We start from the raw sequence: 21256 nt of genomic DNA, 5'->3' as shown, positions 1-21256 counted from the left end.
GAACTCGCACTGTGCCAAATGGCCACTATACAGAGCAATAATAATGATGATGATGATAGCTGACATTTGTATAACTCTTACTATGTGCCAGGCACTGTGCTAAATGCTTCACAATGATCATTTCATTTCATCTTCACAACAACTCTGGGAGGTGGGTGCTATTATTGTCTCTGTTTTACTGATGAGGAAACTGAGGCCACGAGAGATGATATGACTTGCCCAGAGTCATACAACTAGTGTCTGCTGCTACATTTGAACTTGGGTCTTCTTGACTCTAAACTGGTACTCTATCCATTGCACACTACCTAACTGCCCCCTAAAGTATAGATTTAGAGCTGGCAGGGACCTTGGGAAGCTATCTGGTCCAACCCTCTCATTTTTACAAATGAAGGAACTAATACCTGGTGAGGTTAAGTGTCTTACCTAGGATTACACGGTCATTATATGTCACAGGTAGGCTTTGAACCTAGGTCTTACTGATTTTAAACCCAGCTCTTTATACATTATGCCATGACTTATAATAAAAAAAAGTGGGAGAACAAGTTCAGTAAAACTAACCAGCACACTGAAGAAGTCTGATGTAATATGCGACATTCCCCATGACCAAGATTTGCCATATTGCCACGGTGATTTTGACTGAGTCCTTCCCTCATCCTACACCTAGTCGTCTGCCCATTTGAATTCAAATTAGAAAATGAGACAGATCTCTCATCTGTCTCCGCTCTTATGAATCTATTGCCTTTTTGAAGGTTTCATTTGTGTGTCTGCTACTTAGGTGGTAACAAGTCTTCTGCTGACTTTTTGAAATATACCTATGATGATTTCAAGAAAGGAACCTCGAAGACCTACGTGACTTACCTCATGTCGATGAAAGAGGAAAGAGCTGCCTCAGCTTTGTCTGATGTCTTGAAGTATGAGGTCATTGTAGGGAATGAATCTACCACAGATGGCTATTACAATGGGAAATTGGAACCCCTCAGTTCCTATCGGTAATTCCATTCCATTCCATGCACGTTTACTAAATGTCCACTATGTCCTAGGCACTGGACATACAAAGACAACATTAAAACAGTCCCTGCCCCATAGGAGCTTCTATTCCCTGGTGGCCGGGGAGGGGGTCACGGGGTGGGGTGGCTGGGGGAGATAGTGACACGTAGAAGGCTGAGTCAATGTCTGGCAGTCTGAAGTGCGAGGGTATGAACAACCAGGGGTATCCAGAAAGGCCTTGGGCTGAGTTGGGAAGAAAGCTAGGAAGCCTTTTTCTTTTCTTTTTTTCTTAATTTGATTTATCAACAATCATTTCCATAAGTTTTTGAGGTTTAAATTTTTCTCCCCCTCTCTCCTCCCCTCCCCAAGACAGTGCACAATCTGATATAAGCTATACATATACATTCCTATTAAACATATTTTCACATTAGTCATGTTGTAAGGAAGAATTAGAACCAATAGGAGGAACCATCAGAACAAAACAGAAGAAAAAAAATAGCAAATAGTATGCTTCGATCTGCATTCAAACTCCATAGTTCTTTCTTTGGATGTGGATAGCATTTTCCGTCATGAGGACTTTGGAGATGTCTTAGATCCTTGCATTGCCGAGAAGGGTTAAGTCTATCAATATTAGTCATCTCACAATGTGGCTGTTACTGTGTACAATGTTCTCCTGGTTCTGTTCCCTACACTCAGCATCAGTCCATGCAAGTCTTTCCAGGTTTTTCTGAAGTCTGCCTGCTCATCATTTCTTATAGCACAATAATATTCCTTTACATTCATATACCATAACATATTCAGCCATTCCCCAATTGATGGGCATCCTCTCAATTTCCTACTCTCTCTCCTCTCCTACTTTCTCAATTGCCACTAGAAAAGAGCTGCTATAAATATTTTTGTACATGTGGGTGTGTTGAGACTTAGGGGTTTAGGGGTGCTGGGACCACAAAATCAGAACACGTGGGTCCTGCCCAAAAGAATTTGACCCAAGCCTTCTTTCAGCCAAAGACAAGGTTTATTAGAACATCTGGCATATTAGCCAGACTCTTGAGAAATCTGAGCATCTATGAGCCATCGGCTAGATTACAAGAATCTGAGCAGTGGCTAGATTTTAAGAATCTGAGCCAGAAGCCTTTTTTTTTTTTTAAATAAAAAATACTTTCTCCCCAATTACATGTTTAAACAGTTTCTAACATTTTTTAAAAGAAGTTTTGAGTTCCAAATTTTTTCCCTCCTTCCCTTCCTTCCTTTCTCACTGAGATGGTAAGTAATCTGATATGGGTGATATATGTGCAATCATGTAAAACATTACCATATTAGTCATTTTGTACAAGAAGACTTGAGCAAGAAAAAGAAAGAAATAAAAGGTAGGAATTCTAAAAGGAGCAGGGGACCAAGGAATGCACATCAGGCAGAGGGGACAGCCTCAATAAAAGCACAGAGGCAGGAGATGAGCAATTCATCTTAGGAAAGAGCAGTAGGTGAGTTTGGCTGTAATGTACTGTGTGTAAAATGGGGGAAGGTGAAATAAATCTGAAAGGGTTGGCTGGAGCCCAACTGGGAAGCCCTGGACGTGCCAGACTGAGGGTGCAAAGGAAAGATAGAGATAGCCAGGATTGTCCAGTGGCTTAGAGAATGCCACCATCCTGCAGGGCTGCCCTTCTCCAGATTTGTTTCCTCTGCTGTGTTAGCTCAGTGGGGTTTTCCTTGCCTGGCATCCCTGTGATTGGATGTTGTCAGGCTTTCAGATGCGTTCTTCTCCCTTCATCGACAGGGCTTGTATTGCTGGCTTCACCAATATCACCTTTGACAGCCTTCACCTCATTAATGGCACAGAGAGCTACGTCTCATTCAGCCTCTATTCAGATGCAGTCTCTTTACCTCAGAATCCAGGTAGGAGGGGCTAAGACAAAACAAAACTCTATTACATTGTGAAAAATTAACAAATTCTGCATTGTATAATTTTTACTTAAAATGTCCACTTATCCATTTAAGAATCCATAGTACATTGTACTCTCTCCTGGGGAGAAGGAATCAGTGTTGTACCATGGAATGAGAACTGATGTTGGAGTCTAAGGTCTTGAATTCAAATCCTGGATCTGTCAGTTGTGTGACCTTGGGCAAATCACTTAACCTCTCTGGGCCTCAGTTTTCTTAACTCTAAAGTGAGAGAGTTGACCTGGACAATCCTTAAGGTCACTTCCAGCTCTAAATGTGTGATTCCCACTTTGGAATGCGTGGGATGCCCCTCTTTCTGCCCACCGAGATTCTACATACATTAGTATTATGCCTCTAGCATTATGGGAATTAAAGAGACCTTAGCCATCTCCTAGGTCAGCCGCTTTTCGTTGTCTCGATGGGGAAGCAGGCCCAGAGTCACAAAAGCAGTAACAGGCAGAACTAGGTTTTGGCCCCAGACTTTCTAACTGGGAAGATGACATTTTTTCCCTACAGCGCTTCCTGGTTTACGATGTTGTCACATCAAACTTGCAAGGCTGGTCACCATATTTCTAATGTGGCCACTAATAATAAGAACTGACATTTGTGATAATGCTCTGAGGTTACACTGCACTTGACAAACATTTTGATCCTCCCCACAGCACCACGAAGCAGGGTGTGGTGCCTGTGTATTATTGTACTCATTTTGTGGATGAGGAAACTGAGGCCCAGAGAGGTTGAGACAGCTTGTCTATAGTGGCAGAGGCAAGACTCAGAGTCATCTGTTGAGTCCAAGCCAGCTTCCTGTTAGCAGTTATGGCTAAATAGCTAAGATAGGGTGCTGGGCCTAGAGTCAAGAAGACCCGAGTTCAAATGTGGCCTCTGACACTAACTGTGTGACTCTGGGCAAGTCACTGAACCTCTTTCTGACTCATATGATTCCTTACTTATATAATGAGGATACTAATAGCACCTACCTCCTAGGGTCATTGTGAAGGTAAAATAGATTAATATCTGTACGACACTTTGAAAACCCTGAAGTTCCATGTCATTGCTAGTTATTGTTTTCATTATCATTAGCTTTTTGGTTTACAAAACACTTTGTATGTGTCTCATTTGTTTCTCATTATGATGTAAGTAATCTAACCTGTTTTATAGATGAGGAAACTGAGGCACAGAGTATTTAAGTGACTTGCTGCAAGGCCACCCAGCTAGCCAGTGATGTTGAACTAGGATTTGAACCCAGATTCTTCCTGACTCCACATCCATCTTTTTGTCCATCACCTGGCAGACCATCCTTTAGTTGCCTTGAGGTATAATGTTGCTGCATCTAAAAAAGACATCTGAGGCCAACCCTAGGATCACAGGATCAGAGATATAGACCCCAAAGGGACTTAGAGCCCACCTCGTCCAGCACGTTCCATTTAGCAGATGAGGAGTGGGGCCCCAGAGAGGTTGACATGGATTGCCCATAGTCTCCCAGGCAGTACCCAGCAGAGGTGGAATTAGAACTCGGCTCCTTTGACTCCAAAGCTTCCAGTGCTCTTTCCATTGTTCCAGCTGGATTTTCTTTTGGGATGCTGCTGGGTGTCCATGTGGGTCTGTGATTTGTGCGTTTGCCCACCACCGTTGGAGTTCCTGTGCTGCTTCTGGAGTCCCATGAGTCATTCTCGGTAGATGATTTTTCTCCCATTTGGTTTTCCTACAGCTGTCATCTGCGGTGCTGTCTTTGGGTGTATCTTTGGTGCTCTGGTAATCGTGGCTGTTGGAGGCTTTATCTTCTGGAGAAGGAAAAGGTGACTCTTATTGATTTGCATGCTTTGTCCAAGCAGTTCACCTCAGCTATCTTAGGCATTGCTGCCTACCCTAGAGATTAGCCCTTCACGCTCCCATCACCACTAGAAGAAGGCCCTTCCAGCTCTGTCGCTAGCAAAGGCCTAGAAGCCAGGCTCTGTCTTTTTGCCAAGGCCCAGGTTATCAGTGACCCCATCGGTCACATTTTCAAAGGCGCTCTCTCATCTCCTGCTTGGGGAACCCTCAGAGAGTCCTGTGCCGAGGGCACATAGGAATGGTAAGCAATAGTTGGGAGAGAGGAATCAGAGGAACTGAATTTGCCAAGTTGTGACTACCTGGGTACTTTGGATGCAGGACTCACAGATATTTCATTCTATGAGTGTCACAGAAAAAAATCATTACAGATTTCTCAGCTGAGGAGTTACATAGCCCCATGGAGGGAGGGCCAGCTTTGGAGTGAAGGAAGCTTTGGGTTCAGGTACTGCTCCCACACATACTGGCTTTTTGACCCTAGACGAGTCACTAAACTTTTCAGTACTCTAGGCAGCTTTCTAGGACTGTGAGTTACAGATGAGTTGCCAACCTGCAGTGGTGGACAGAGTGTTCCCCTGGGAGTTCCTTAGGTCCAGAGTGCGGGAATCCTGGGTTTTGTTTTTGTTTTGTTAGCATAAATAGAAAGGCATTTTTTCAGGCTTTGGATTTTACATCATCTTAGGTACAACCAGGTATGAAATCTGTCCCCTGAACTGACCCATTGACTGGGCGGGCACAGTGTCTATTGAAACTGTTTTTGTCCTTCTGAGGGATTTTGATTCTTTGTTAGTCATCTCTTAATTATGTTATTACTCCTTTAGAATTCACAGACTTGCCAGGCTTTGCCAAGGTTCTACCTCACATCCCTTACGGGAATGCACGCCCACAGGGCAACTAGCTATATTCAAATATAGAAAAGAGAGAGGAAACTTTTCTGCATTGAGTTACTTTGTGTGTGTATTTAAGTAACCGGTCTCTTTTTTCTTTGAAAACAGGAAAGATGCAAAGAATAGTGATGTGTCCTTTTCTCAAATTAAGTGAGTTTATACAAAGTTTTATTCTTTAAATCTAAGAGCACTATGAGTCCCTCAGCAGCACCCCATTGGTTCGCACATGTGGCTGTGGTCTTTTGAAGGACCATTTCAGTATATTATTTTATATTTCAGCACTGAGAAATTTCCTTTTCACAAAGCTAATGAAGTTAGGGAAGAAAGCATTTTAGTTTTGATGGGGAGAGAGCCAGACTTGGAATGAAGGAGGCCTGAATCTATGGTCTGCCATTGAGACAGACTAGCTCTGTGACCCTGGGCAAGTCACTTAACTTCTTATTGTCTAATGTACCTTTGAGCTGCAGATAAACAACTTGTCTCTATCAAGGAAGAGAGTTTCTATTCTAGGAGTTTCCTACAGTTCCCTGTGATGAAATCATAGATGTGTGTCACCCTTGCCACCAACCATCCCCTCCCCCCAACAACAAAATGAAGCCCCATTTCTGGCCTTGGTCTGTGGACCAATGTGGGTTTTGTGGCAGTGTCACATTGGCATCTGAGAGGAGGCAATGTAAGGCAGTGGAGAGAGTCTTTGGGCAACAGGAGACTTGGATTCTAGCCCTGACTCTGCTGGGTGGCTCTGGGTGAGTCACTTACCTCTCTGGGCTTGTGTTCTCATGTGTCCTATAAGAGGGTTGGATTAGATCATCTCTCAGGTCCTTCCTTTGATGAAAGTATCAACTTTTCTACCTAACGAGTAGATTCATTATGTGCTCCCCTTCGCCACAAGGAAAACAGCCAGGCCAGAATGTCCAGAGTCCATGGTGCTCAACGTGGAATGGGTTTTGGGCTGTTAGACCTTGAACTTAAAGGTGACTTTTTCTTTTGTCAGTTAGGAGTCAGTTGGTAAGAAGCCTGTGTCAATTGGGAGATAGAAGAGATTCGAATCAAGTGGGGGAGCTGGGACTTTCTTCTTAGGGTCATGGCTTCCTGTGAACACAGAGGGGTAGTGCTCCCTCTCTTTCCTCCTGGCCTCTATGTGTGCATTGCCAGGCCTCTTGGACCACCTCTGCCTCAGCTTTCTCCTCTTGTGTTTCAGCCTTTGAACTCACTTCTTCCTCCACTTGGCTTTCTTGGAACTCTCACAACAGCACCGTGTTCTATGAAATTATTTAATCATTTTGCCCATTTCCCCCATTCTGCAGATGAGGAAATAATAATAACTAATACCAACAACAATAAGGCTTCTATTTATGGAGTGCTCTGAAGTTTACAGAGCCCTTTACATGATGTTATCTCATTTGAGGGAGGGGCTATAGCTATTATATTACTAAATCTGTGAGAGAGAGACTAAAGCAGCCCCCATTATCTTCTCCCTGTTTTACAGATGAAGAAAGTGAGGTCTAGAAAGGGGAAGGGAATGACTTGCCCAAGGTCACACTGCTAGTAAGTGGTAGTGAACCAGAATTTAGATCCAGGACTTTCGATTCCCAGTTTTGTGTTTTTCCTCTATGACTGTGCTTCTTTCAGATAGAGCCCTTATAGCCCGGGATTTTTAGCTTTGTTTCTTGGGTTTTGTTGTTTATGTATGCATGTTTCATTATTACACATATTTATATTTTACAGAAATAGGTTACATATACAGAGTGTTACATAAATAGCTTATATTCACAGAGTGTCTCAAAGGTCTTAGTGTAGTTAGAAGCTCTAGTAGTTGAAAATTGGACTGAAACTTTTGATACCTTATACATGTTAACTAGTTTTTGTATTTTATATGCATACATACATAAATATGTAGAATATAGTTAATTGTTCTTTGCAGAACAAACATATTTTTAATGACCAGAGTTATAATTGAGGTATTTTTTTGTTTGTAACATAAGCAATCAATTTCTAATTTATTTTTTTTTCTTCCTTCCTCTTCAAGACCTAAAAAGTAAGTAAATCCTCAATATTTCCCTAGCACGTCTTTGGTTCACACTTAGGTGAACTATGAGCTAAGGCAGTTCTAATGATTCTTTTCCCATTTCAGATCTAAAATAATTAAAGTGGAGAATTTTGAGTCCTACTTTAAGAAACAGCAGGCCGACTCCAACTGTGGTTTCGCAGAGGAGTATGAAGTATGTATCTCCAAGGAGTCATATTTTATGTCAAGGGCCTTTTATTTCTTTAGTTTGAATTTAGAGGAAACCCACCTACTTTGGTGACGGAGAGAAGCTTTGGCAACTCAGAACCAGACCTCACTTAAAGCAGAGGGCTCTGAGGATAGCGGTCAGCTTGTCTCCTGAAAGGAGGCGACATTTAACCACCCACTGACTAGAGTAGTAATGTGAAGTTCTTTCCTCTCATGGTATGATCAGGGGGCTGGAAACCTGGCTCTGTCACTCTTCCTCCCTTGGAACAAGGCCCTTCTCCTCTTGGTCACGTATCTGTGAAATGAGTACGTTGGCTACTTCGAGTGCTGAGGTCCTTAACAGCTGTCTATGAGTTTCAGAATTTGAAAGGAATATTCAGGTTGACTCTTATCAATCGGTGAAGACTATTCAGAAGTGGAAGTTAAGACTGAGTCTCAAGTCAGTAGAATATATGCCAGCATGTTTCAGAATTTCACGGATCTCTGATTGGTTTGGGCTGGGGCCTCTCTTCACCTCTTCGTGCCCTACTACATGGTCATTAAGTTGCCAGAACTTTAAAAAAAAAAACCCATCTTTTGGTGGTGCTTGGATAACAGATTTATGATTCCTCACTGAGCTCATCCCTATTTTGGCCAGTCCCCGTGCTTTGCCAATGTAACCTAACATCTCCTCTATGACATGGTGAAGCATCGGGGCAGCCCTATAATACGGGGATCGTTAGACACAGTCAGTAATTATGGGGGTTAGAGCCGGAAGGGACCTTTGGGATCAACCCAAACCAACCATTTTACAGATGCCAAAACTGAAGCCTAAACAAGGTAGGTGACCGGTCAAGGTCATGTGTCCTAAGTATCAGAGCCTCTGCCTCCAAATGTAGGGCTCTCTTCGGCACACCAAACCCTCTGCCATTATTTAGCCCCCTATGAAGCAGTTCCTGGATGCTCAGAAGCCCGTGTTCATGATGTGATGTTGTGTCTTGCGATTATGTGGAACTCCCTGCTTTGGGCTACATCCTTGACTATCTGCTCTCCTGTTTTGTAGGATCTGAAGCTCATTGGTGTTAATCAACCGAAATTTGCAGCTGAGATTCCGGAAAATAGAGGAAAGAACCGATATAATAACGTCCTACCGTGTATGTTGTTTCCTTTGTTTTATTGGAAATAGTTTGGCAGTTTCTACCAGTCTTTTGCATCTGTAGCAGTAGTCATAGACTCATGGTGGTGCTAGGTCTGTTGTAACCCAAGAAGTTCAGTCAACTCTTTGTCATCCAGCAATAACAACTACCACTTCCATAGCTCTTTGAGGTTTCCAAGACACTTTACATATGTTATCGCATTTGATTCTCACAGCAGTGCAGTCCAGTGCGGTATTATCCCCATTCTACAAGTGAAGAAACCGAGGTTGAGAGAGGTTAAGTGATTTGCTCAGTGTCACATAGGTAGTAACTGTCTAAGTTAGGATTTGAACTCAGCTCTCCTGGCTCCAAGCCCAACACTGTGTCCATGGCACCACTGTGAATTACCCGATGTGGTTTCTCCTTTCGTCAGCTTACTGAGACTAAAAGGAGATTAGTGGGGAGTGGGACTGGGGTGGTGGCCGTGTTCTCTGGGGATGAGTGACCTCGGGTAGGTCACAGCTTTCTGATGCCTCGATTTCTTCAGCTGTAAATGAGGAGGTTGGGACCAGAGAACCTCTGGGGTCTCTTCTGGTTCCACATCGCTGAGTCCATAAGCTGCAGAGAGGCCCCAAAAGAAGGAAATTTGCTTAGAAGTGGCGCTGTCACAGTGGAATGAGTGTCCTAGGAGATAACAGACCCCTCTCCCAGTGCTGGAAGCCTTTCGGTGGTGGCTGGATAGCTATTGATTTGAGTTGTTGGCCAAAGTCCTCCTCATGGAGTTAGACATTGGATTAGGTGGTCTCGGACATCCATTCCAACTCAAAGACCCTGCTTCTTTTGGTTCTTCTAGTGATTAAGCTCTTAGAATGACGGCAGAGGTGCTGGTGGGGTGGTGGTGGAGAGGGAGTCTGAGGTTGACCCAGGCTTTGGTGAGGCCCTTCCAGCTCTGTGAGCCAGCCTGGCTTTATCTTAATTACTGGTTATTGAAAATGACATGTTAGTGGGGGTGTATTCTTCCTTGAGGAGGTCGTGGCTGTGTCTTCCCTCATTCTAAATGCTGTGCTCTGTCATGACTGATTTCCTGGAATAATGCTTCTATGATAACCGTTTTCTTCTGACATCCCAGATGACATTTCTCGTGTGAAGCTTTCCATCCAGACACAAGTGACTGATGACTACATTAATGCCAATTACATGCCAGTAAGTACTCCAAGGTTGGGATGACACCATTCCTCCCTCCTTTACCCAACCCTTCAGAACCTTTCTTCTTGACTCTTACACATAGAAAATGAGTCTCTTTGCTTTTTTCTTTCTTGCTTTTTTTTAGGGCTACTACTCTAAGAGGGATTTTATTGCCACTCAAGGACCCTTACCAAATACACTAAAGGACTTTTGGCGTATGGTCTGGGAGAAAAATATTTATTCTATTGTTATGTTGACCAAGTGTGTTGAACAGGGAAGGGTAAGTATCTTTAAAAAAAAATCAGCATCATTTCTCTTCAGATTTCAAAAATTATTTTTTTTCCTTAGATAAAAGGAAGGCAAAAAAAGTGAACTTATTACCTCCATAAATAGAAATATCTTGCTCTTTTAGATAACATCTTTTAATTTTTATTTGACTTTTTTTTAAAATTAAGTCAAGTCACCAAGCACTTATGAAAGGCCTACCATGTGCCAGGCACTGTGCTGAATCCTGGGGATAAAAAGAAAAGTAAAAATAGTCCATGCCTTAAAGGAACTCATAGTCTAGTGGAGGAGACAACATAGATAAATAAACAAGATATATACAGAATAAATTGGAAATGATCAAGAAAGGGAATGAACGAACTCTGAGAGAGATTGTGAAAGACTTCTTGCAGAAGTTAGGATTTTAAGTTGAACTTAGAGTAAGGCAGAGAAACCAGTAGGTGGAAATAAGGAGGGAGAATTCCAAGCAGGAGGGGTAGTCATTAAAAATGCTCAGAGTTGGGAATTAAATTAAATTAAAAATTATTTTTCTCCCTCCCATCCCCCCCCGAAACAATAAGAAAAAAACTCAACACACACACACACACACACACACACACACAGTTAAGCAAGGCAGATTGTCTCATTGGCCACGAGCAACAATGTACGTCTCAGCCTGTATTTTGAATCCAGTGGGAAGTGAGTAATATGCTTCATTATCAGTACTCAGGAGCTGTGGTTTGTCACTATATTGATCAGAGTTCTAAAGTCTTTCAAAGTTAGTTTTCTTTAAAGCTCGTATTGTACAGATTGTTCCCTTGGTTCTGTTCACTTTGCTTTCTGTCAGTACATACAGCTCTCCCCAGTTTTCTCTGGACTGTCTATTTTGTCATTTCTTATGGTACAATAATATCCCATTACACTCATATACCATAAGTTGTTTAGCCAGCTCCCACTCGGTGGCTTCCATTTTTTTTTTCCACTCCAATGAAATGAGCTGTTTAGGTAACAACTTGAAAAAAACAAACAACAAACCAATTTATCTCCTGGGATGAATCTAGGTTACAATGGCACCTACTTATGCCTTAATATCTTCTTATGCAATGAGATCTTAGTTTATGACTTTCTACCATTACTTCATAGGAAGATTCACTCAATGTGTTCCACTTGGAACTTTGTTCAATGATTTTTTTGAATCAGTCCAGTAAAATTTGAGGAAGATGCGCAGCAGGCTGAGATAATGGTGTGACCCATAGCATCAATGAATGTGTATTTATAGGAGTGTCTATTCCGGGAGCACGCGGTTGGAAAGGAAGCCTGGAATCTCTAGGCAGCAAGCAGGATTCTGCTAGGCATACTTTCTTTTTCTCTAATTCCATTAAAAAGAATTCATGATCTTTTGGGATTGTTTTCTAATATACCCCTTCCTCTGCATTGAATGAATAAATGAAAAAAAATTAACTCATCACTTACTTTATCTACTGGGTATACAGATGCAAAAGCAAAGATAGGTCTTCTCCTCCAAGAGCTGACATTTTAAGGGCAAGGTGGGGGGAGTGGTTGGAGACAACACATATAGGGGACTTGTGGCTAGGGAGGGAAAGCTGGACCCAGGGAGTTACAGAGATGCTAAGAGTGGAGATTTGGGGGAGTCCATTGCCACACTCCTTCCCATATCAATGGCAGAGTTGATTTGATCATGTATCCGGAACCAGAGAGAGGAGTGAGGGGTTGTAAAGGTTATAAAGGGGTAACGTGGTTTGATGGTACCATAAAGGGGATGACTGGGGTGTCAGCAGTGCAGTGAAGCACAGCTGGGGGTGGGCATTAACTCCAGGGCATCGAATCTTCCCTTGTAACAAAGAACAAGTAAAACATACCATCAAAGCAACTAAATTTGCCAGTTTATATTTCATCCCTTTAGTTCACCAGTTCCCTTTTGAGAAAAGAGAGATGTTTGTTACATCTCTTGTTCTCCAGAACCAAGTTTGTTCGTTACCATTGTGCTTATTTTATTGCAATGATGCTTCTGGATTCTCTTGTAACACAGAGTGAATGAAACCATCAACAGCCTAAGAGAATGTCATTGTATTCACAGAAATCAACTTTGTTTTTGTACTTTGAACCAGTAAAGTCCAGTTAGTGAAGAATCTTGAACTTTTTTTTCCCTCCAGGGATGGAAATGGTTGGTTTGGACTCTGTGAAGTCTGTTTTTGTTTTTTTTTTAAACTTTTGTTGATACAGTTACCAGCTGGACCATCTGGATGGTCTTGATAATTTTCCATCTCGGGGGTGGGTTCTGGTGGTCCTGGAGCTGAATTTCTTCAATTTCTCAGTTCTACCCACTACCTGCCATATCCACAGTCTTCTAAAGCACTAAAATAGTTGGACTTTTGCAGCTATTTTTACTTTATTTAAAATCAATGCTGACTTCCCAATGAGTGCGGTGTTGAGAGCCTTGAGTGACAGTTCCATCTTTGTTTCTTTGCTCATTTGTCATTCTATCTGATGGGATCCTGCCAGAAACCATCTTCTGATTTTGGTCATTGGCTGAAGCTTTTGGTTTTTTGGTGGGGTTTGGGTGTTTCCTCCAAAGTGTGCCTCTTGTGCATTGAGGGACGATCACCTCTCTGGTCCTGGATCTCACACCTTTGTTTTGTCTTTTTATCCCTGGTGCTATGTCTTTTTGCACATAAGTGCTTAATAAATGCTGATTGGATTGATGCTGTATTTTGTTTTAGACCAAATGTGAGGAATACTGGCCTTCCAAACAAACCCAGAACTATGGGGATATCACTGTTGGCATAATATCAGAAATCATCCTTCCAGAATGGACAATAAGGGATTTCACAGTGAAAAATGTGAGTAAGAGCTGGGGGAAGAGGATTGCAGAACTTTTGGGGGGCCTGAGAGGGCCTCTAGTCCTGTCTCTCACAAGCAGGGGTTCCCTCTATCTCATCTCTGACAAGGGGCCATCCAGACAGTGCTGGAAAAGCAAAAGGTACCCTGGAACAAAGACTCCCTGTGCTTTTGGTATTGCTTTGTTGGGTGATAGACTAAAGATGGGATGTTTACTCAGAGTGTGGAGTAGACTCCTTTGTCCTCCCCAACCAAAAGTATCTCCTGGGAAAAAAAAACTAACCAGAAAATCATTTTTTTGGGAAAAAAAATCTTAGTATTAATTGCTATTTTATCACCTCAGTGATTGCCCCAGCCTACTCTTGAAGGCTTTGAATTATAGAATAATTTCTGCTCTGTTTTGGTAGTGGAAGTTCCTTCATTGGGTGCTCCCTGCACTGATAAAAACACTGACCCCCATCCCAAAGCCCTCCCTACTCACTACCTTCCCATAAAACACTAATACCATTATTATTTAGTTTGTATTAACTAGTTAATAATTAGCACTAATAGTATGAATTAGCAGCATTGTAGTAGAAATTTGGAATTGCAGTTCCAATGAAGGCCTAGAGCTTCCTGCTCTCCCCCAAGAGCTCCTCAGGTTGGGCTGGCATCCTTCTCCATTGCTTCCCTTGCTTGGCAGAACAAGACCAGTGAGAGCCACCCTCTGCGTCAGTTCCATTTTACTTCCTGGCCTGACCACGGCGTGCCGGACACCACAGATCTGCTCATCAACTTCCGCTACCTGGTCAATGATTACATGAAGCAGAGCCCTCCAGAGTCCCCCGTGCTGGTTCACTGCAGGTATGGTGGCCAACCCCATGCTCATTCCAAGAGGCATTTTGTACATTGGATCTCTGAATCAGAAGGGACCCAGCAGGCTGTCTGGGCTCATTTTACTCATGAAGAAACTCAGGTGGAGAGATTTTAAGTGATTTACCTGTGGTCACACAGAGCAAAGAGTAAGTGGCAGAGGCAGGGTTTGAACCTATACCCTTTGACCCTAATAAGCCAGCACTCTCTTTCCATACAGCTTCTGTCCATTCTTGATTCCACAACATACCAAGTGGTTATCCAGTTTTGGCTGGAGGATCTGATTAATTTCTGAACCAGGCATTTTCAGTTTTGTATAGCTATAATTACTGGGAAGTTCCCCTGTGCAAATGGAACCTTTAAGACTTGATGTAACTTCTCCCCCTTGCTGGTAATTCTGCTTTTTTGAGGCCTCTTTTCTATCTGACAGCCCTTCAAATATTAGAAGACAGTTGGTGAGGGTTCCACTTTGCCCTTTTCCCAAATCTTCTCTTCTCCAGACTCAACATGCCAAATTACTTCAAGCAATACTCATATGGCATGAATTCAGGCCCTTCATCACCCCCTTTGCCTTCCTTTGGACCCATTTCAGTTTATAAGTGTCCTTCTTAAAATGTGGTGTTCGGGACTGAACATCATCCTTCAGAGTGCTCAGAGTACTGAGGGATGATTAACTCCCTAGTCCTGAATCTCAGAAGAAGGCCCTCCAGTTGCCAAAGGCCTGTCGGGCATATTCCAAGGTAGGGACAGCATTGGGTGGCACACTGTCATTGGGGGCTGCTGTGACCTTCAGAGGTTCAGGCAGGTACACTTGTTGGTTGCTCCTGGGCCTGTAGCAGACATAGAAAGGAGGGTCTGGGGGAATGTGTCTAGAGAGCTGGCTGTGGGGGAGAGTGGTGAAGGAACAAGGGGGTGTCTCCTGCCAATTAGAGCTGTCCAAAATTTGGATGGGCTGTCTGTGCCCCTCCCCCCTCCTTGGAGGTCTTTAAGCTGAGGCTGGAGGATCACTGATCAGGGATGTTACCTTGAGGAATCCTTTCATAGGCATATTGCAGAATATGGCTGCTGAGGTCCCTTTGCACTCTCAAATTCTGTGGTTCTGTGGTTCCTGGATGTGGTCAACCTGAAGAACAAAAGAGGACAGGTGGAGGAGGGCGTAGAAGAGAGGGGACAGTCACTGCTCAAACCTGGCCTACTTGCCTCAGAGTTACTTATAAAGTCCACATCAGAGAACCTGTGTGAAAGCCTTTGCAAACCGTGAAGTGCTTTATATATAGACCAGGCTTCTATTATCATAGATATGGGATGATGGCTAACAGAGATGCAGTCTTAATTTATTGCAAAGTCCTGGGAGATTTCACATTAGAGACTAAACATCTTTTTTTTTTTTAAATAAGCTATTCATAGAAATTGAGAACACGGAAATAAATGGGCTGGACTAGAGCAGCAAACTCAGGGGTGTGTGTGTGTGTGTATGTGTATGTGTATACACGCAGGAAGATTCGTGCTTCAGCAAAAGATTAGGCTAGATTAAATTCAATTCAGCAAACTTTCATTGTGTCTGCCTCCAGGCCTAGCTCTACTTTGCATCGTGCCAGGAATATGATGAGAACAAGGGGCAGAGTCCTCTAGGAAAGTTGAATTTTAGGTCCCCGTGTTATTTAGTGATGTGACGTGAGTGTATGTGTCCTTCCTTCCAGCGCTGGAGTTGGCAGGACAGGTACATTCATTGCCATAGACAGACTCATCCATCAGATGGAGAATGAGAACGCCGTAGACGTGTATGGGATTGTATATGACCTCCGCCTGCATCGACCCTTGATGGTGCAAACAGAGGTATGGCCAAATGCTGTTCCCACGAGCCAAGGGGGGGGGGAGGAGGAGCAGGGAGACACACTCTGCCCTCTTATTCAAACATTGCATCCTGATATCCCTTTGGAAAACATGGGTGGTAGCTAAGAGACTGTTGTCCTGACTTGCCGGAGCTCAAAAAAAAAAAAAAAATTCCTTTACCTGGTGGTCTCACCTAGTGCCTGTCATAGAACAAATGCTTAATAAATGTCAATTGATTCATTTGATTGAAATGCAGGACAGTAAAATAGCTGGGCACTGGCAGCAAACCCAGAGGTTAAGGTTCTGCTTCATGGAGAGGTTGGACTACATTCATTTCTGTTCATTGAACACTTACAGTCAGTGAGCATTTATTAAGCACCTCCTCTGGGTCAGGCACTGTGCTTCAGACACTGTGCTCAGTCCTCACCCTCAGAGCTTGTGATCTACAAAATCTTAGGTCTATAGCACCACAAGGTCAAAATAGAAAAGATGAAGGCTCTGTCCTCCAGGACGGGACTTCTTCACCTTGGGTTGGTGAATTTGTTGGTTTGCTTCTAGTATTTTGATAGTTATTTCAACATCATTTTTTTCCTTTATAAGCCTATGGAGTTAACTTTATGCATTCACCAACATGATTCTGAGAAGGGGTCCTTGGGCTCCACCAGACTACCAGAGGCGCCCTCGACACTCATAAAGGGTTAAAAACCCCTGATGGAGATCACAGGTTTATTTGATGAAAGAACGTGTTAATAGTCCAATGCCATTTCCATAGTGTGCCCAAAAGTGTTGGCCCCATGTTGGCAGAGTGCCAGCCCCAAGGATAAACACTCAGCAGCTACAGTAGGGCACTGGATCTGGTCTTGCTGAGCTCAAAGGCTTCTCTCAGGTGCCACTTCCTTCCCAAAGCCTTTGCTTATCCCACCCATCTGAAAGGGTCTTCCCTTCTCAAGGTTTTCTAATCACAACAATAACCACGTCATAGTTTAAAGTTTGCAAAATGCTTTCCGTGTTGTCTTTTTCAATCTTCAACAACAACCATCTGAAGTAGGTGTTATTATTATCCCTGTTTTACATGTGAGGAAACCGAGACTTAGAAGGGCTTAGTGACTTGCCTAGGGTCAGACAGCTAGTAGGTATTTGAGGCAGGATTCTAACTCAGGTTTCCTGACTCTTAAGTCAGGCAATTTGTCTACTGCCCTTCCTGGCTGCCTTCTAAGCACTTTATCTGGATCTCTTGAGCCCACTGTGGTAGAGCTGAAAGGACCTGCATACCAGGGTTGGTGCCCCTGCTTTGCCTTGTCATGTTGGGGTGTTGTTTGTGAGGAACAGGAAAGACGGTTTGGCTCATCTGGAGGACCCAGGAGGAAATGGAGTAATGGATGATGAGTTGGGAAGGTAGGTTGGGGATAGGTTGTGATGGTAGATTTCAGTTGGAAGGGACCTTAGAGGTCATGAAGTCCAACCCCCCACTATCCACTATGTTACTTAGCTACCTCTCCCTGCCTGTGTGACTTTGACCAAATTGTTTTCCTAGTCTGAACCTCAGTGTCTTTATCCATAAAATGGGGATAATGATACTAGTTGCATTAGATAACTCTGTCCCTATTGTATCAAAATGCTTCAAAGACCTTGGTGCAATTTAGGAACACTAGCTGTTACTAAGACTTTTGGAGGCACATTGTGTTTCCTTGGGGAGCCTTCTCTTGCCTAGAAGAAAACTGCAGATCTAGCCTATTGTTGGCAAGGAGAAAGATGGAGGCACTCTTTTTTTTTTTGGTATGAAATAAAATACTTTTGAACAAAGCATCTCATCCTCTGGGCTGGTTTGCTTCACAAACAGAGTAATAGCCCAGGAAGCATTTCCTAAGCCCTTCCTTTGTGTAGAGGTCCTGGAGGTACAAAGATACAAACTCTTAGCCTCTCCCTTAAGGGGCCTGCATTCTGTTGAGGGCACACGGCAGGTACATATGTATAGAATGAATGTGTAACAAACAAGTGGAAGGTTATTTGGGGCACTGAGGAGCTGAGGGGAGTGGCTAAGGCCTCACGGAGAAGATGGCGCTTGCCCCACGTCTTGAAGGAAGTGAATTCCTAGAGGCAAGGAGTGCATTCTAGGCATGGGAGAACGGCCAGGGCAGAAGCCCAGGGATGGGGGATGGAGTCTCATGTGTGAGGACCATCAGGGAGGACAGTTTGTCTGGACCACACAGTACAGGATGGGGAGTAATGTTGGAGGCATCTAGAAAGGTAGGTGAGTGCCACAGGGAGAGAGTATGAATATTTGGTCCCAAATCGATAGCTAAGATAGCCTTCAGATATCTTCTAAGGTCCCTTCCAACTCAAAGTTTCTGATCACAACCTAGCCCTAACCTACCTCCCCCATCTCATCATCCGTTACTCCATATCCCACTGGATCCTGCCATCCAACCAGGCTGTCTTCTTGTTCCTCACAAATGTGTCTTTCCGTCAGTGAAAAGAACACTGGTTTTGCAGTCAGAGGATGTGTGTTCAAATACCACTCCTGACACTTTTGACCTTGGGCAAATCACTAGGCCTCCATTTCCTCATCCATAAAATGAGAGGACAGGCTAGATGGTCTCTGAGAATCCTTCTGATTCTATATGTGTGATGCCTCAGGGAGCTTATTGTCTAGTGGGGGTTAAGTAACCAATACAGGTGTGTCTAACTAATAGCATTGCATGATAAGTCCAGCAGAGAAGTACAGAATTCTGTAGTCAGAGAGCTCCAAGGGGGATCATCATTCATTCCCCACTGAGAATCAGGGAAGGCATCCTGGAGGAGAGGGCAACATTGGAGTTCAGCTTTGCAGGATGGGTAAGAATTTGGTAGGTGAAGGGAAGAGATAGGAGGCTTTCCTTCCAGCTTCTGGGACCCATCCAAACAAAGACCCAGAGACAGTTTCAGGCCCAAGTATGTTTTCTGCTCATGTCCCACGCCCAGTTTCAAATCAACTTTCCTTCTGACCTCAGTGAAACTCCTGATCATTGTTTTTCTCTTGCATTTTCTTCGTCAGGATCAGTATGTCTTCCTCAATCAGTGTGTTTGGGATATTATCAAATCCCAGAAAGACTCCAAAGCTGATCTCATCTACCAAAACACAACGGCCATGACCATCTATGAGAACCTCGAGCCAATGACTGCTTTTGGGAAGACAAATGGTTACATTGCTTAATTCCAAAGGAAAACCTTCCTGCCCAGGGCTTCCTGGGCCCAGCGCCCCCACAGTAAAGGGAAATGAATGCACTGTTGTGGATATGTTTTTATATGTACAGTGTCTTAATTTGTGTGTGCGTGTGCTTGTGTGTGTGCATGTGTGCGTGTGTGTGCGTGTGTCTGTATTCTGTTTGGTTATAACCAATTGAAGGCTTGAAGATACACATATAAGAAAATGCAAACAAGAAGTTGGACTTGAGGGCCTGTGGTTGAGTAAACCAACTACATTCCGGATTAAGAATAGGATGAGTTGACTTTTTTCCTGGGGGTTGCAGATCAATGAGGAAAAGTGAGCTGCGAATCTTTCCCCCCCTCTTCTTTCTGAAGGACACACGTTCTCGTTCGTTTTCTCTCCCTTCTCTCTCTTCCCCCCCTTCTCTCCCTCCCTCCCTCCCTTTCCTCCCCTCTCTTGCTCTCCCACTCTCTCCTTCCCCTTCTCTTTTTTTAAACGAGCAAACTCTTTTATATGATTCACATTCTGAAGCCAAGATTGTGTTGAGTTGACTATATTTTGAGGATCAGAAGTCTATTTTTACCTACTGTATCTTGGAATCTCACTGATGGATAAATGCATAATTTTGGTTGTTTATAGTGTCAGGAGGGAGATGTGGTATCTCCTCCATGTGGATTTTATATTTAAACATGTGCCTTTCCTAATTATGCTTCCGTAGGCAAAAAGCAGTAGATATCTATATTTTTATATTGAATCTCATAATTGGAATATACATTATATTTAAAAATAGATTAGTAGAAAAGGCTTAGCCTTTTCAGTGCCATTCCTATGGTCTTTTTTAGAGCAACCTTTCCTCTCTTTCCTCTCTCATCTTCTTTCATTCCCTCTCCTTTTTTTATTTCCTCTTTCTTTGCTGTCTCTCTCTTTCTTCCATTTTCCCCTTCCTCATCTCTTTTTTCCCTTCCTCTCCTTTCTTACTTCCCTTCAGTATATTTGACTCCCCTTTCCTTCCCTAGTTTCTTCCCAAAGACTTGGTCATTCTTGTCTCCCAGCCCCTCACTGGCTGGGCAGGGGTAGAGATGAGCTCTCTGCCCCCACAGTGACACAGCTCCGCTTGCCCAGTCTGGGCTTTTTTGTTGTTTTGTGTTTGGTAAGAAGGATTATTTAAAGGTGCAATATGTGACGTAGTGATTCATGATGCTCTATGTTTTTTAGTAGAGAATTACTCAGGTTGGTATTTTATGTGTCTTTTTTTTTTTTTAAGAAAAAAATGTGTGTGATTCTGTGAAAACTTCTGTGTAATGATCAGTGTCCAATCAGGCCCCCCTCCCTCCCCAAAGTCCACTGGCTCTTGTCTCTACTGGCAATGACATGCATCGATATCTACTGTATATATATATCAAACTCTCGTGAGTCAGAACTGAGGTGTAAAAAATTTGAATTTGTATCAAAGATGTAATTATTATTTTAAAAAATTCTTTTCAATATACTGCTGCTGTCATGACTTTGCTCTGCTTCAAATATCAATTTGGGGGAGGGAGGTGTCAAGTGTGTGTTTGTTGAAAATTCAAGAATTTAATGTGGACTTATTTTTAATGGTATCTGGTTCAGAAACTCCTCAGAGTGTCAAGATGGAAGGATCTGGTATTTGGTGGTGTTTTGTCTATTTTTTGCTCTCAGAGCTGACAGAGGGCAGCTTAGGTGGATCAGTAGACTGAACGCTGAACCTGAAGTCAGCAAGACTTGAGTTCAAATTTAGCCTCAGACATCTACTTGTTGTATGATGCTGGGTGAGTCATTTAACCTCTATCTGCCTCATCTGCAAAGTGGGTATAATAATAGCAATTATCTCCCAGGGTTGTTGTGAGGGTAAAATGAGATACTTGTAAGCACATTATAAACCTTGAAACACTACATAAAATACCACAGTTATTAAGAACATTTGGGGTTCAAGCTCTCCAGTAGGCATAATGTCTTCAGGCTTTCATGGAGAAATAACACAAAGTTCCAGTAGTTGGGTGGCCATTTCCCCCAGTGACCCTAGCTCAAGCTGCTGACTCAGGGTTTTTCTTAGGACTCCAGTGAC

The 21256-nt window shown here is 43.1% G+C and overlaps 1 protein-coding gene across 7 annotated transcripts in view; it reads left to right on the top strand.

The window, feature by feature from the left end:
* PTPRJ (protein tyrosine phosphatase, receptor type J) overlaps window positions 1-19248 on the top strand; it is a 177038-nt gene extending 157790 nt beyond the window's left edge. For all 7 annotated transcript variants that reach the window (XM_027837695.1, XM_027837689.1, XM_027837692.1 and 4 more), the window contains exons 13-25: window positions 776-989; window positions 2762-2880; window positions 4634-4721; window positions 5748-5789; window positions 7669-7677; window positions 7774-7861; window positions 8918-9008; window positions 10120-10193; window positions 10321-10455; window positions 13181-13300; window positions 13981-14141; window positions 15851-15986; window positions 19018-19248. In XM_027837695.1, coding sequence (XP_027693496.1) covers window positions 776-989; window positions 2762-2880; window positions 4634-4721; window positions 5748-5789; window positions 7669-7677; window positions 7774-7861; window positions 8918-9008; window positions 10120-10193; window positions 10321-10455; window positions 13181-13300; window positions 13981-14141; window positions 15851-15986; window positions 19018-19176 — 1436 coding nt within the window. In that variant the 3' untranslated portion in view covers window positions 19177-19248. The remainder of the gene's footprint in view (window positions 1-775; window positions 990-2761; window positions 2881-4633; window positions 4722-5747; window positions 5790-7668; window positions 7678-7773; window positions 7862-8917; window positions 9009-10119; window positions 10194-10320; window positions 10456-13180; window positions 13301-13980; window positions 14142-15850; window positions 15987-19017) is intronic.
* The last annotated feature ends 2008 nt before the right edge of the window (window positions 19249-21256 follow it).

The sequence above is a fragment of the Vombatus ursinus genome, unplaced genomic scaffold (genome assembly GCF_900497805.2).
Source record: "Vombatus ursinus unplaced genomic scaffold, bare-nosed wombat genome assembly UNPS02014822.1, whole genome shotgun sequence".
In the NCBI taxonomy this organism is placed as follows: domain Eukaryota; kingdom Metazoa; phylum Chordata; class Mammalia; order Diprotodontia; family Vombatidae; genus Vombatus; species Vombatus ursinus.
The sequence above is the reverse complement of the archived record's forward strand: the minus strand, read 5'-3'. Positions and strand labels throughout refer to the sequence as shown.